Source organism: Ambystoma mexicanum, chromosome 11 (assembly GCF_040938575.1).
Source record: "Ambystoma mexicanum isolate Mex_15411 chromosome 11, UKY_AmexF1_1, whole genome shotgun sequence".
NCBI lineage: Eukaryota > Metazoa > Chordata > Amphibia > Caudata > Ambystomatidae > Ambystoma > Ambystoma mexicanum.
In genome coordinates this window covers 1,356,451,777-1,356,468,479 of record NC_090934.1, presented here as the reverse complement: position 1 = coordinate 1,356,468,479, position 16,703 = coordinate 1,356,451,777, and the positions used below count along the sequence as shown (strand labels likewise).

At 46.4% G+C, this 16,703-nt stretch overlaps 1 protein-coding gene across 3 annotated transcripts in view; it reads right to left on the bottom strand.

Moving 5' to 3' along the window:
- The window catches only part of MYZAP (myocardial zonula adherens protein), a 372,512-nt gene that overhangs the window by 308,993 nt on the left and 46,816 nt on the right, over positions 1-16,703 (bottom strand). The window contains exon 1 of one of the 3 annotated variants that reach the window (XM_069624911.1): positions 13,516-13,588. The exons of the other annotated variants lie outside the window; for them this stretch is intronic. Coding sequence (XP_069481012.1) covers positions 13,516-13,560 — 45 coding nt within the window. The 5' untranslated portion in view covers positions 13,561-13,588. Of the gene's footprint in view, positions 1-13,515; positions 13,589-16,703 lie in introns of those variants that run through there. 3 annotated transcript variants of the gene reach the window in all.

Sequence of the window (16,703 nt, the reverse complement as noted above, 5' to 3'; positions counted from 1 at the left end):
GTGAAACCCATTTACTGCAAACAAAGTATGTTTTCAGTGAATTGCAAAAATAAGTTTCAAACATCATCATACTCACCAGAAAGGTCAAGTACCAACCAAATGGTACTCGCCTTCATAAAATCTCATCGCTAATTTGAGTGGGCTAGTAGATTTTGCAAGCCCTTGATTTGTAGGCGGCTTACACTGCTGCAAAGATGATCACACCACTTGTGCCTGAAGAAAACATTTGCTGCGATTCCCAGTGGTGAGCCGCACAGGGGTGGCTTGCCATCATTCTACGTCTCTTACCCGCAGATTACTTTATTCAGCAAGTACATATGTGTCTTACTAGGAGATAAAAGAGCCTTTTACAAGACATGTTAAGTGCCTTGCTTTTAGGGGGGGGGGGGATTGGGTGTGAACAATGGCAAGATGTGCAACTTATTAACACTGTGCACTTTCACCCCAAAACCCAGCCCAGCCCCTCATTAAATGATTTGGCAGGGGCCATCATATGTCAAACTTGGAACAAGTCAAAAAAGATGGTGCCCGTTGACCGTTGTGCACTGTGGCAACATCGCCCCAGGGGTATAAAAGGCTTTGTTCAGACGTCAAGCCCTTCAAATCATAGCGTCTCCGTGGATACTCAGACAAGATGTGCTGCTGCCCCCACACTAGCTATAGAAGTCTTGCAGAGAAGTACAAACACTCATTGTAATATGATAAAGTAGCCCTGCGGAGAAAGAAGCCTTGGTAGCTTCCCAAAAGTGCCTATTCTACTGGCGCAAGGGTGAAGCTTTCCAGATCAGCCTGCTTGCCCAGGCATACCTTTCTTCAGAGGCATTTCTATTTTAAATTATATTGGCATAATTGGCCACGAGAATCCAGCATTGCTTCATTCACAACATGAACATGCTTTTCACTGCAAAAAAGTCAAATTAATTAAAGTTGGCAATTTCAGTTTCCGATGCATTTATATCCTTGAGGACAAGAATATAGCAAGGTGAAAAGCAACCCTCTTTAGGGGTCACCGTGAATATCGAATGGCCCCAGAGTCCACGATCTTCTGGGTCTGCACAGCCAATATTCCATAATACCAGCAGATTTGCGAAAGTCAGCCAACAGGCTGTAAGAACAGTAAGAACCAAAGCATAGTGTCTGAAGCTTCAGATTAAATGCTTTTAAGCTTATTGCAACTCTGCCCATCTAGGTTTCAAGATGCTGCTACTGCCTCTCCCTCGAATTCTGTTTAACCATCCCTGCGGCTGCAGTGGTTTGCATTTGGGTAGCTGTGGCGGGCCCGGGTAATCCTATGGCTCCATACCCTACCCGCATCAATACCGTGAGAGAGGGCCAGAAAAGAAGTGCATGCATTTGTCAAAGCAGCCAAGGGAAGGATCATTGCCACAGCAGAAACTTGATGCCCTGATCCATCAATGAAAGTCTTGCTTAAATCACAGCCGTTCGGCTGGTGTCACTTTGCATTCAAAAAAGGATGGGCGAAAAAGTAACTAGGACATTGGTGGAGAGGGTTAACCCTAACTTCCATAGCAGCACCCTTTTAGCCCTTCTGCGTAATGGACCCTTATGTGTACCCCCTTAGTTTTATTTCACACTCAGCCCACCTGTTCAACAAACCATATTGCACATACCAGATTCCATTTATGAAATTACTTTGCTATAACAGATTCCAGATCTGAACTGATTTGTGGATTCAGTCAGGGAATGGTTGGAAATGGATCTCCCTTCCTTTGACACCACCCTTACATTTCCCTCCCCTTACTCCAAACCTCCTCAACCCGTGTTTTGAGTTGGGTTTGATAAAAGGCAATGAAAGAGTACATTAACAGACATCAAGTTTTGTGATTCGTTCATCATCAACTGGGCAATGATTGAGAGCATAAAAAAGGCTGACATTAGGTTGGTATTTATCCCACTTGTGCGGTTTTAATTGGCACTACAGTAACTCAATTAAAACATCTTTTCAATGAAACGGTCTCCAACAACTAAATGAAATGGCTGCTGGTAATTTACTATCTGAAGACGCAGTACTAGTTACTCTGGGTTCTAGTAAGAGTGACGTCCTGAGTAATGACAGAACAGAACACCAGCTAAAAAAGACCAAGATCCATTTGAGCAAGGTTACTGAAAGCCCAATTAATGGTCGTGTCTGCACTTTTGTCTTAGCTGGTTTTGTTTTCCCGACCTAGTCATCACAAGGGTTGTAGTCTTTTTCCTCCGTTTTCTTGCAAAGCCGGTTTGCTGCCATCGAGGCTATGCAATCAGATTCAACAAAAAGATCTAGCTAAACAACGGCACTTTCTCCTCCCCGGAGGAGTCCACTTCAAGGGAGCTTGGTGTGGCGGCATGTTCCAGTTTGGTGATCTGGGTTTCCCTCAACATTTGAAATCTGACAATTTCTTCAGATTCGTCCCTCTATTTCTGCGGCTAAGAGTTGGTGATTGAAATTGTAATATAAATACATGATCATCAGTTTCTTCTGTTTGCCATAGTTCAGTGTAGCAGGTTTTCATGGGATTGTTCACATACTAGTGGAGCAATAACATTACCTTACATTACACCTTTACTACTTCATTTATTTCCAATATTATGCCAAGTCTGGCTGGTGTTAACTTAAACTGTTGTAGGCACCCCTGCCCCGATCTGTAGGTGCAAAGCCATGCCTCGGGGTGATAGGGTAGGGATCCGAGCCTCAGCACAAGGGCTGGGATTATGTTGCATGTGGCCTAGGTAGATGTGTTGTGTCTTTTCAGTTTGAGTGCACAAGGTTTCTCCTCCACAGACTGTTTGCTCCCCATGACATTGGCAGCCACGTGTGGATATTTCCGTGCAATGCAGAGGTTGTCAAACTGACACTATACTGGGATTGCACAAAACAAGGATTGTCAAGTTGAATATACTCTGGTGTGACAACTGGTCCCGTGCTATTCGGTTTCCCAAATACAGTTTTTATTTAAATAAAATTGAAAGTATCCAGGAATTATCAAATGGGTATTAGGCTGGGATTGTGTAAACCACAAGTAGGGAGGCATTTTGAAAACAGAGTCTATAACGGAATCGTGCAACTGTGCAAAAGGTGCAGACCGGACGGTGTATTAGTAAAATGTAATGGTTTCTGGCCTTTGGAAAATCAATGGCATGGTGTGGATTAGGAATATATTGGAGCTAGCAAATTAAACGGCTCCTATGGTGGGATTGTGAAAATGCTTGTGCACTAGGATTGCACAGAACGGCATTACCTGACAATTTGCGGCTTGGGGATACACTGGAATTGTGTATTATGTAATAGTAGAGAAAAAAAAAATGATACACCGATTTAGCAAAAGTGAATAGGAAACATGGAAACGTGCAAACTGAGAATGTACTGTATTGTGCGAACTGCAAATCTACCAATTAAACAAACTGGGGAATACTAGGGATGTCAAATACCTCCTCAGAGGTATTCTTCCTTTTCTCTCCTTCCCGTTCTCCAGAGCTCTGGTTCTCTCTAGGCTAGACTACTGCAACAGCCTCCTTCTAAATCTGCCTGTTTTTACTCTCCGCCCTCTGCAACTTATCCAGAACAGGACTCCCAACTTGTCCTTGGCCTAAAGCCCAGGGATCGTATCTCTCCAGGACTGAAATCTCTGCACTGGCTCTCAGTGGCTGTGAGGATTAAGTTCAAAACCCTCTGCATCATCCACAATGCCTTCTGGGGCCTCAATACCTTCAACTCTCTCTTCCTAAATATCTTCCTTCTCGAGGTCTTCGCTCATCCACCTCCAACTCCCTCAGTGTCTGTCGCTTCTCAAGCAACGAGTTGGTGGTAGATCTCTTTCCTTGGCTGGTGCCTCCCTCTGGCACAGCCTCCCTGCCTCCCTTATACTTGAGGAGAAGCAGCTCCGGTTCTGGAAGCTCCTCAAACCCCCCCCCACCCTCCTTCCCCCCCCTCCTTCCCCCCCCTTCTTCCCCCCCCTCCCTCCTCCCAGCTGTAACTGGAACTGGACACCCTCTGATCTCGGGACCAGGTCCCTCCCCCGCCAGCGTTTCACACCTGCACTGCCCACCTGGCAACCCCCGCACTTGGGGACTGCCTCTGTATCCCTACAGTCCCCCCTCCAAGCCCTTGACACCAGATGTCTGCACTTACCCATGCACTTGCCACATGCTGGCCACTACTTACTTATTGTTATCATCTTTGCCATGTACTGCACTGTCCATGCCCCCTTCCCACGCACCTGCGCGATCTGAATGTCGTTGTCCATCCTCCCTTTGTTGCCCTTCCTTGCCTTGTCGCGCCTTGAAACACTTGTGCATAGGTGCATTATAAATGCCATATCATATCAAAGTGGGAGTAGCCTGGTCTTCAGAAACTAGAACTATACAGGGACTGTGCAAATACCAGCAGTGCTATGAACTGGTATTCTGATGCTGGGAGTAGGGTGGGCAATATAGGTTGCTGAAGGACTTTAACCTTCCAAAGCCTTCCCCAATAACCCTTCATCTGGTCTCTTTACTATGCTCTCCTCCTCCGACCTCTTCATTGACACCTCCCTCTCCCTCTCCCTCTCTCCCTCTCCCTCCCTCTGGTCACGCAATTTTTCACGTTACATTGCGGTCCCTCAAACCCCAACTACTCCTCTATCCTCTTCAATGACCACGAGGGAACAGTGGCAAGAGTGTTTCCAGACCGACATATTACAGGTCAACCTGCTGGGGCCGCTGTGCCCGACAGGTCAGCCTGCCGGGCACAGCAGCCACAGTAGGCAGACCCATCACGGAAGCACTGGCACAGTTAACAGTGCCGGTGCTTCCATGTCCCCAATCCCACGGAGTCCTATGGACCCCACGGGAATGGGGATTTCCAAAATTACTGGCACCTGACTTCCTGGCCGCTGGACTTGGAAGAGCCCGGTGGCACCGGGAAGTCAGGCGCCGGTAATTTTTTTTACGGGTCTGGCGGCAACCCGCCGGTAGCACCGGCATGGTTACCGCCGGACCCATAATGAGCCCCAATTTCTTTTTGAAGTAATAGGGCTCCCCTCAACCCCATGACGTGTGCCTGTGTGATTGTATAGTGAAAGGGTGCACACAAATGTATGGGTCGCTGGGTGTGCCTGTATGCTGAAAGCGTGCACACTTAAATGTATGGATGGCTCGGTGTGTATACGGTGAATGGTGTGTGTGTGCGCTTGTGTACAGGGGCACAACAAAACCTACATTTCGGGGGGCTAACGCTTCAAATGTTGGGAGAGGCGCTAACTTCACGGGAGGTGGGCAGGGGCAAACCTATTTGTGTGGGGGCATCTAACTTCTTAACGCGTTTTAATGAGAATATTCTAGTGCAGCTTCAATGTTACAAGCAGTTAACTCTCTCATTTAAGTCTCCTATCCCCTCTCTACCCTTCCAATCACTTCCCTGGCATGAAAGTACTGGACCCACATCGCGATTTCAATTGCTTTAAAAAATGTGGCATTTGAATGCAGTTACTAGCAGTGAAATGCTTTACGTTGGTAATGGCTGGGCCCTTATTAACAGCAAAACCCAGGTGCCGTTCAACATCGGTGTCCTGTTCTGTCCGGCAACTGCTCTAAAGGTCAGCCAGGTCGAGTCAACATAGCCCAAAATGTCAGAGGGGGGGGGGGGGGTTAAGCCCTACTCAATGGTGTTGTGCCACTACTTGTGTGTAATGCCTTGATTACTCCTAGCCCTATTCTTCCTCGTCCCATTACTTATGTATGAGGCAGTACTTGTGTACTCTGCCTCATACACAAGTACTGGGATGAGGTAGCGGTACATGGAGGTAATGCCTGACTTAGCTACCTGTAATCTTAATTACTCCTAGTCCCACTCTTCCTCATCCCAGTACTTACCTATGAGGCAAGGAGCCTTATACGTAAGTTCTGGGACAAAGAAGAGGGACATGGAGGTAATTCTTGGCCAAGGAGATGATTTTGGAGGCTGAGGTAGGGGGTGGGAGGGGGAGGGCAAGGGGGGGGGGGGGTGGGGATGTGCGATAAATCATAATGGTTGTCCATGTCCAGGCTAAGCAGTCCTGCTAAGTGTAATTACCTGGCTAGATTGGCATTTGGGTGCTGCCAGTCTAGCCATTTCTTACTGCGCATTGTATATTTTTCTGGCCATCTGTGATAAAATATGAAAAGTCATTTATAAAACGTGCATGCACACGGGTTTCTAGGCGCGACAAGACAAGGGAGGGAAGATAAAGGGAGGACAAGACAAACGATCTCATTAGGCCTTGTGTCATTGTGAGAACGAGAGGTGCAAGAGGAAGGGGGGGCGGGAGTGCTAGGGAGAGGGGAGTGGAAAACAGGCCTGCAATGCTCTGAAAGTGCAGCCAGGGCAGCGCAGCTATGGGTAGTGCAAGGCGAACAAGGCGCTGCAGGGTTACAGTTACAGCCCCCAAGTACATGGTAGGCTCAGAGACAGTGCAAGGGAGACCAATCAAGAAAGAGCCTGGACTCAGAGACTCTGATGGTATCCAAGCAACCGGTCGGTACAGCAGACAGGTAGGTCAGCAGGGGAAGGAGAGAGAGAGAAAGCAGAGGTGATAAGGAAAGTTTTGAGCTGCTTCCGAATCTTCAGATGGTCCGGCTCAAGTTTGAAGGGGCAGGGAGGCCATTCCAGAGGGAGGCACCAGCAGAGGAGAGAGATCTACCCCCCCACTCTACCCCCCCACTCTCTGCCTGGAGAAGCGTCGAACCCTTAGAGAGTTGAAGGTAGCTGAGCGAAGGACTCAAAAGGAAGGTATTTTGGAAGAGAGTGTTAGATGTCGTGCGGGCCACAGCCCCGGCCCCAGAAAGCCTTGTGGACAATGCAAAGGGTCTTGTACTCGATCCCTTCAGCCACGGGAGCCAGTGGAGAGATTTGAGGGCTGGAGAGATATGATCCCTGGGCTTGAAGCCAAGGATAAGACTTGCAGTCCTGTTCTGGATTAGTTGCAGATGACCGAGCGTAGAGGAAGGCAGAATGAGAAAGAGGCTGTTGCAGTAGTCCAGCCTAGAGAGAACCAGGGCTCTGGAGACAGTGAGCTGCTGGTGGAAAGTGAGAAAGGGAAGAGTCCCTTTGAGGAGGAGCAGCTGATAGTGGAATTTCTTGGTGACATCCCAGATGTGAGGAGAGAAAGAGAGTGGCATAGAAGATGACACCAAGGTTTTTTGCCTCGCAGGAAGGTGAAGGAAGATGGCCCAAGGACGGATGGCCAGAGTGAGAGAGGGAAAGTTGGTGCCAGGGTCCCAATGAGAAGGATCTCTGTCTTACTGGCATTAAGGCAGAGATCATTGGAGGTGCACCAATCCTAAAACGCGGATAGACAGTCAGGAATGAGCAAGAGAGGAGGCTGAGGGGAGCCTGAAGGAAAGCCGAGCCATCCACATAACACTGAAAGTTCGAGGAGAAGGTAGAGATCAGGTGGGCCAAAGGGGCCAAGTAGAGGTTCAAAAACCAAGGTGAGAGTATAGAGCCCTGGAGAACGCCACAGGTAGAGAGAGTGACAGAGAATGGGACCAGGTTGGACCTGGGAGGGGTGCGGGCAGTCCAAGAAGAAGGAGGAGGAGGAGGTCAATCACTCCAGGGCCTGATCCATGATACCAGGTTCTCACAGAGTCGATTTATCAGGATGGCATTGTGGACTGTGTCGAAAGCAGAGGACAGGAGGAGGGGGAGGACAGAAGGAATGCTGGAATCAAGGTTAGAGAGCAGATCTTCATGGGTGTTCAAGAGAGCAGTTTCTTTGCCTCTGGCAGCTCTGAAGCCAGACTGATGGTCATGGAGACAACCAGCAGATTCAGTGTGGAGAGAAAGCTGGGAAATGGCAAGCTTTTCCAAGAGTTTGACCAAGAAAGGGGTGATGGAGATTGGGCAATAGTTTGCCGGGCAGGTAGGATCAGCAGATGGCTTCTTGAAGAGTGGTGCACAAGGGAGTTCTTAAGGGGAGAGTGGAACGTTGCAGTGGCTAAAGAGTGATTACAAAAATCAGTCAAGGCTGAAGCGAGGGTGTCAATATGGTCCTGGATGGTTCTGGAGGAGCAGGGGAGCACCTGTTTGGGCAACGCTTTCATAGATCAGACTTGTCTAGAAACCTTGTCAGGTGTTGTCAGAGAGAAAGAGGAAAAAGGAGGGGGAGAGTTTGAGATGGCCAAAGGGGGCCAAGAGAGGGAGAGGGAGAGGAGATTCAGGACATGATGTCCTGAGATTTAGCAGAGAAGTGAGAGGCCAGAGCCGTACAGAGGGCCTTGGAGGGAACAGGAGAGGTAGAGACTGCAACAGGATTGACTAGTTCCTTGCAGATTTTTAAAGAGTTTGGCCGTGTTGTTAGAGGCCGTGGAGACGCAGGCTTTAATGTGTGCTCTCTTCTTGATGAGTGTTATTGCTTTGACTGGCATTTTGGTGCAAACAGTCTAGGTATGTCTAAATGTGGCCTGGCATGCTTTACTGTAATGTTATTACAGGTCTACATTGGTCTACATTGTGCAGCCATTTGGACATGTTTTCATTGTGGCATGGCATTTTTAATAGCAAAGCATTAATGTTCCTGTGCACTGTTGGTGACTTACATGTAATGGATTGGTGTTATAGCCATTTTTCTCGGAAAGTGTGCAGTATATATATTGCATTAAAATACATATTTATATCTTTCTCCTGGTTCAGCTTGCAGCGTACCACTTCAGCAGCACCTTCGTGTATATTGCGCAAGCGTGACAATCTAGGCCGGCCCAGAGTGTGGCGCGACCCGTGATCTGTTGCCGAGTTGGGGGCTCCCTCAGCATGGCTCGCAGGGAGGCCCCCACATTTTCTATTACGCCACTGCTCCCTCTAGGTCTGGGGTTCGAAACCTTTGCTCTGCAGATAATTTTCAAATACAACCAACATCATACCCAGCCTGCACATTCAATAGTGAGGGATCATGGGAGTTGCGGTCTAAACCATCCCTGGAGCTGCAGCTTGCAGATCCCTGTTCTGGTCAAAGTCCTCAACTTTGATGCACAGGCTTTCTACAACTTACCTAGATCCTCCCCCACTTCTACTTACTGACACCATGTTGGCTGGCACTCCATGCACAACCTCTCACTTTTTCAATTCCTTCTCCTAATCTGTAAAGATCTCATGTAAATGTTATGTTCCTCAGCACCTGCTGTCTGCATTTGCATCTACACGAGTATATGGAACCAAAGCCAGTCCGACTGTGGATCAATTCCAAGCTTGCCTTCAACTTCAGCGACTGGCTAAAGAGGGATCTACGCAACCCCCTCCCCCATTGTCTCTATCGGACCACACAGCTGCCTCCAGTAATGTGTAATAATGCAATTTTATATGTTGGTATGGTACTCTTTAGTTTGCAACATTTGCACCCCTGCAGCGGGTAGATGTTACCTTTGTAAGTCACTCACCCCCCCCCCCCCAGCAGTGGGCGGGAGTTGTGCTGCTCTACTTCTTTTAATGACGTTTTACCGTTCCTATACTTTTTATTTTAAAAAGAAACCGTTCCGGAATGGTTTCGTTTTAAAATAAAAGTGTAGGAAGCAATTGAAACTTGCACTTTCAGTGCCGTGCACTGGACAGTCCCTTAAACTGCAGGCACATGCATTTGGGGGTTTATATTGTGCATGGGAGGGGGTGTGGCAATGGGGTTTGCGGGGTGCGGTGCAGACCAGTAGGGAACATATCTCTGCTGCTACTTTTCATACACTTCAACCACTGCCCCCCAATATACGCAACACTTTGTTAATGCCCCTATAAGCCTGCTCATGTTTGTGCTATTGTACGGGCACCTTTCCAGGGAATGCCTCCATCAACAAATATGCTATTGTTGTCATAGCTGGTCGAAATTGACATCCCGGTTCCTCAAATGAATACAAATAAAGCACATAAATGCTATTTAAGTTGCAAAACCATTCTTTAATTAGAGTGCAGCGGTGATGCGTCAGGGACGCAGCCAGATATGCAGGTTACTGCAACCCTAAGCCAGGGTTACCGCCCACCTTCACTGTATGATCAGCAGCACCATTGCACCCAATAAGGCCCAGATGAGCATAGTGGAGAGAACAGCGAAAGCCCGGCTCTCCTCATTCCCACAATTTCAGGAGGCACTGAAGTCATGAGACCACACACTACGTACGGTCTCCTTAGATCGAAGTAGGAGAAAATAAAAAAGCCAAAACCCAGTGCCAGAAACTTTTGGTAAGATGGCACAGACATGTATGGTTTTTTTTTCTCCAGGTGGACTTTAGCTGCTCTAATACACCTTCTTGTGCTATCACACTAAGCCCTGCAGATAGATAAGTGAAGTATCGGCCACTTTTACTCCCTAAAAATAGGCAAATACTCCCAAAAAATAATAAGAATCCGAACCTCTCCCCCCTGCTTTTATACACACAGCTCCAACTACCCGTAGTGTACGCAGTAAGAAACTATTATGGCCTGATTAGAAAATACATGTATTTTAATGTACATGGGTAAATCGGTGTAAAGAAATATTACACAAATATTTTTCGTTTGAGCGAAAACATTTGTAGCCGCTTACAAAATCCTCCCATTGGAGATCTTTCTACATTTTTACTCCCAATTTTACAAAATAAGGAGTAAAATACTCCCACCGCCAAATCCTATCTGGAGCACTGGTCACACCACTTCCATAGGGGACATGATAGCCAGTTGGGCTCAGGCAGCAAGGGCACCCAAGCGATGGGGTGGCTCATTTTGTGACTCAGGTTGTGGCAGGAGTCACACTGCTTAAAAGGGAAGGCTTAAAGTTTCCATTTCAACCCCTTAACATCCCAAGTACCCCCGCACTTGCCCTCCCCCGCCCTCCCCTGCACTTGCATTTTCTCAATGTCACCTGGCCTAGTAAGATCGTTGTCTCCGCCTTCCCTCTGTTCCCCCTCCCTTGCCTCGTCGCGCTTTGAAACACTTGTGTATATGCGCGTTATAAATGCCATAGCGTATCCCAAGTTCCGATATGTGGCCGATAATAATCAAAATACGTCCTTGAGAAGTGCTTTCGGAAAGTAAAGGTTATACTCAAGTGCGCTCTTACTTGCAAGTGAGAACTCTGAAAAACAAGCCACGGTTTCTTCGTGGCTACTCTTTATTTCGGAAACATCATGAAGGTCCTTAAAAACGTTATCCACAAACAAAAAAAACAAAACAAAAAAAAAAACAATCATTTAATAATCTGAGAAAAAAGGGGGTTGTATTTTCAGGACAATGGTTTACATTGGAAGGCGTTTGTATTTTTCCTGGCACACTGCTAGCTTTAGTCAAAACAATCGCACTGTTGTTGAACCCAGTTTACTTCCTGACAAGAACCCCAAGGGCACATACTTTAATAGCTCGCTGCAAGAGAAAAGAACATCTTTTATTTCGAAAGGTTTCATGCAAAAGCAACGAGACTTCAGAGTCGGAGCAGTTTGCAGCCTTCACTAAATATTTTACATTAAAAAAAATATATATATACACATGTTTAAAAAACACAACCGGTTTCAAATTGTGAGGACAAAGTAGAAAGAACAGCTTAATTGGTACAGGTGGGTATTGGGGTGGTGTACACGGGTGAAGGTGGCAATTTTGCAGGCAGCGGGTAGGCTTTTGCCCACATTTGTACACAGGGAGCTGAATAGCCTGAGAGCAACAAACACAAAGGGGAGCCGAGCCATGCTGCTCAGGAGGCCAGAGCGTGGTTTCTCGCCAGATGGCTGCCTGCCCTATAGCACCTTCCCGAGAGATTTCACTAAACAGAAAAAAAGCCATCATTGGCAAAGCCAATAGTTTTGCATTCCTAAAGGGAACTCTTTCTGCTTGGGACCCCAGTTGGAAGCCTTTGAGGCGGATACACGGTGGAGGCACTAGCGGGCCTAAAAGAGGCTGCCAAAGGAGAGGCGTGCCGCAGCCCATCCCTATCCTTGCGCGGCGGTACATGCCAGTTGCATCTTTATCAAAATCATTGCCTCTTGCAGCGCGGGGCTAAAACGAACCTTCACCAAAACTAGTGGTAGTGCCACCACCTGGGAGAGAATGTACAGCCTCAATAGGCTGTAACCACACCCATTCAGGTTCAGGGTTACCAATCAGGCTGCAGTGAACGCAAGGCCACGCAGTGGGAACACTGCTACATGGCATTTTCCCCAGAGACCACATGCAAAAAAAAAAAAGTCCTTTTAGGGATGTTACCCGTTCATAGATGCATGAGAAATGTGATCTACAGATATTTGCACAATGTATTTATATTTCCTCCTCCTCCTCTAAGCCCCCCCTAAGCACCCCTATATTCTGCTGGAGAGAAAGGACCACTGGGACTGTGAGATGGAATGGAACTCAAAAGCCAGGGTGCCCTCTCACCCCCCCTCCCCCCCGGCCGCAACCGTGTTGCCACTCTGTCTGGTTGGAGTGCGGCTTCTCCCCCTGTGGAGTAAAGTGGAGTAAAGAACATGGCTTGGGATCTGCCGGGCAGCGGACATATAAGTCAAAACCCCAGGCTCAAACTTGAGGGAGCCGCCAGTCGCCACTCCTGCTCAGAGGCATCGACCGCATCACTCGCAAATACGAGCCACAACTAACGGTGGTTCTAATGAGCCACCCATGCACTAAAAGTAATATTGGCACTCGGGAACTACAGTAAGTGGCCTCTTGACCCCTGCAAGCTTTCTGTGCCATCTCATCGCCATACCCCACTAAAAAAATCTATACCAATTTGGCTCACTTGACGTTGCTCATGTTGTACCTAGAATCCAAAACGAATGGACAAACCTAACAGGCAGCAGAGAAATAATTGCTGTTACCAAATAAAGAGTGTGGATGGCCACCATTGTGTTCTTATAAGCATCTGGACTAAAAATCAATCGCTCAGTAAAAAAAATTGTTTTAAAAAACAAATCTGTATTTTGTACAGGAAAGGTGCCATGACCAATGCACCTTTCCTGTACAAAATACCCATAGACTTGGGGCAGTCATGGGAAATTACACAATGTGCACATTGAAATCCAACCCAAAATGCACCATCACTTGTGCATCCAAACCATGCAGCGGAGATTCTACCAGGTTCCTTGGGTTTTTGCAAGGCTGTTCGTGCACAGTTGTGGCAAAAGAGGAAGGCACTGTAAAATATATAAAGGGAACGCCCAAGACGCAGACCATTAAAACACGTTTTAGAAGTTTACAGGGCTTTAAAATGGCTCTGATATTTTGTAAACAATATGTTCTGGAGTTGCCCAATCAACATTCATACCCTGCTTTTTTAACCATTCGTTGCATCATATATCGCAGCAAAACAGCAATGAGCCACAGGGTCTCAATTGTGTGTTCCACTTCATTGGAGGATCTCTGGGTCACATGGTAATTATCAGCCTAATGATCCAATAATATTACTCTTGGTAACAGCTCTGCGATGACAGCACATTGCCAAGCCTCAGCTGTACGCGGCTTAATGCAACTCTTAATCTCGCTCCCATTATAGCTCTTCTGAAAGCTCATTAGCTGTACTGTAAGATTTCAACGTGGTGGCAGCTACTACTACTCACGGTTGAAAACTGCATAACCCGCTTGTCGCCATTCGCCAACGCCATCAAGGCCCTGGTGTTCTCATCTCTCGCCAGATACTAGGGAGAGTTGAAAAGGGCAATACTTTAGTTTAATGGAATTTGGAAATTGAACCTCCATCCTCGCGGCTACAAACATAACCATTGACTGGCGCAAGACTTTTCCACATTTTACCAATTTAAGATGAACTTTAGAAAGAAAAGCCAATTGAGCATCTCACTAATGCAACCATCATTGCAAAGGCATCTTCAAAACCAGTCTATGAATATTGAGCACATTATTTGTTCAGACGGGCTGTATGGTGAATGTATTTGTGGAGCTCTTGGCATCAATATTTGGGATTCAACAGACAAGGCGAGTGTATAACCTACTAGGCGATAAGCCAAGTCTTATCCTGTAGAAACATGAACCGCACCCAGCACTAAACACACGTCAGAGTATAAACGAAGTGCACAATTCCAAAGTACATTCTTTGCCCATTTGGCAATGTAGTCTCCTAGTGGCGGAAGATGGCTCGTGAAAAGTCATTGGCAATGCAACATCAAATGAGCTCTCAGCACCACAACTCAAAGCAAAGACACTCCCAATTTCTGGCAGCGATCACAAAAAGGCCGAATATTGACATTCCTTTCTCTTTTTTTTTTTTTTAAAACACTTTATTTATGAATTTCAGTGAACAGTCAAATTACAAAACCAAAACAGAGCTTGAATTAAGCACAGTTATACTAACCAAAGTGTACAATTAAAAACATGAAATCAAAACTGTTTATCTACCATCAAGAAACAACAAAGAACCAAGCTCAAATACTATTAAGGTACAACTTGACTTAACAAAATAGAGCAGACAACAAAATGAGACAAGACTAGACAAAAGACAACAAATACACACCCCTACACCTAAATCTCCCCTCATAATACAAGTCAAAAGTCTTAAAGCACACCTCCATGTTAACTTGTCAATTTCCATAGAACTCTTTAAAAAGGGACACCAAATATCTTCATAAACAATTTCCTTGCATTGTTTATGAAGCAAACATTTCTCATTTTTTGAAATAATCATATCATAGAGCCAATCCTCAGCCAGAGGCTTCTTCCTCGTTTTCCAAACTTTCAAGACCTGCCTAATTGCCACAAGCACACCTCTACAAATCCGTTTTTTTGTTACATGATCAATATCGCGGCTGCACGTTATGGATTGCAGGACCACCGACAAAGAAGTTTGTGAAAAGTTAATGTTCCAAACTGCGTCAATCCCAACATCTTTTTTTCTTATTTTTTTAAACTGAGATTTGATACAAGGCAGAAGGCTCACTACACCCAGCAATTTGCCCATGGTCTTTTCATGTGTATAAAGCTAACACTTGTATTTTTGGGGCCCTCCGTACCCGTTTGATTATGGCCATTTCATGGTTGGCCCTATGGAGCGGTGCGCTTAGGACGGTGGGGCAATGTGCCCGACTTCCAGGACCCGAGGACGACAGGGCTGGGGTTGTATTGTGCAGCCAGTATGTGCGACGTGACAGATTTCTCATTTTAGGGGACAGTGTGGTGTCCAGAAATTATGTAACGGTGGAGGACCCGTTGCTAAGAGATTGAGTGACAATACTAGACAACCAATGACTGGTGATAAGGACACGATTTGAGAGTTGGGATAGAAAGTCCTCTGTGGGGGAAATAGGTGATTAACACCGAGCTACCAGTTGGATTTCGAGGGAAGGAGCTGCTGTATGTGGCCCAGGACCAGGGAGCGTTTCCCCTTGTGAAAGCTCTGTTGTACCCCCACCCCAGTGGTGGACGGGAGCAACCAACTTACAAGCACAGACTTGTGCTGGATTGGGTGGCTTTCAGGTTCTGAAGGATGCCACTCAAGCAACCTGGCTTATGAGCCATTCCACTTTGGTTTGTTGGTCTCCAACTGAGCTGCATAGCCACCTCACCCGACTAACACATTACGCTTTTCGTTGCAAGGTGTAAATTAATTTGGACCAGAGCTTAGAGTTACGACAGCGAGATAGTCTGAAGTGGGATGGGAAGTAATTATGTAAGAGATGTGGTAAAGGTGCAGAGCTCCATATCCCACAGTGCGGTTTCTGGTCCAAAGATAGCAATACTGAAGGTAGGTGAGGATTCCACAGCACCCCTTCCTCCCCAACATTCCCTCATATTTTATGTTCACAACGATAAGAGTTTCACAACCCCCAAAGAGTTCTCATTTATGTTCCAGAGGATGTGGGTTCTACAGCCCCCAAAAACCTCCTAATTAATGTATCACCTAGGGCGAGTGTGTTAGAGCTGTGGCACAGCCAGTTTTCAATATTCTATACTGCTTCATCAGTGGCAGGCCCTTCACCCCTCAACAATTACAGAGTCCCGTTCATTGGGGTAGGGGGAGAGGCGGGAGGCGTGTGTGTTTTCACGTTTTCTAAAAAGAGAAATGGGTCATGCTGCAATTCCTGCGGCCACCTAGCAACCACATGAACGTCTTAGTTATTTCTCAGAACATGCTAAAAATCAGACCTACTGGAGGATCTGTTTGCGTTCCAGGGTTCTTTGTTGTTCTCACAAAAGAATTTAAGAAGCTGAACTTGCCTACGGAAACAGTTTGCATAAAGCTGGTGTGAAAACCTTTTGAATGATTTGTCAGATTTATATAGCACTAAACCTGGCAGATTTAACTGCATGGAGGCACAGATATTAAGAGCTTGAGTTCCTTAACTGACATTACTCAATCGTTTTGCAGAGCATGGATTAGGCCTTAGTTGAACAGTGAGGTTTTCAACAATTTACGAAGTTCCCAAGAGTGGCGAATCAACTTCCGGGGCACCAGTGGTCTAGGGATGAATATCGGTTTCTAAACCATCAATCAGCCACACACTTCCAGTACAGCAGAAGGGATCCAAACAAATTGGAAACGCAAGCAAATTAAAACCTCTTTGTCCAATTTTGGTAGAGTGGACGAAATGGCAGACTGATCTCCACAAGGTCATGGATCCTTGGTTAGTTTTAACACAGCAAAAGTACAATTATTACCCAATGATAAAAGGGACTGTCCAGTTAAGGTGGTTTACACAGATCTACTTAATTGTTATCACAACAGAGAGGTCTAGCACACTGGAAAATACAACCTACCCTGTAAAGGAATGCAGAAGACAGACAGTTTCAAGAAGGA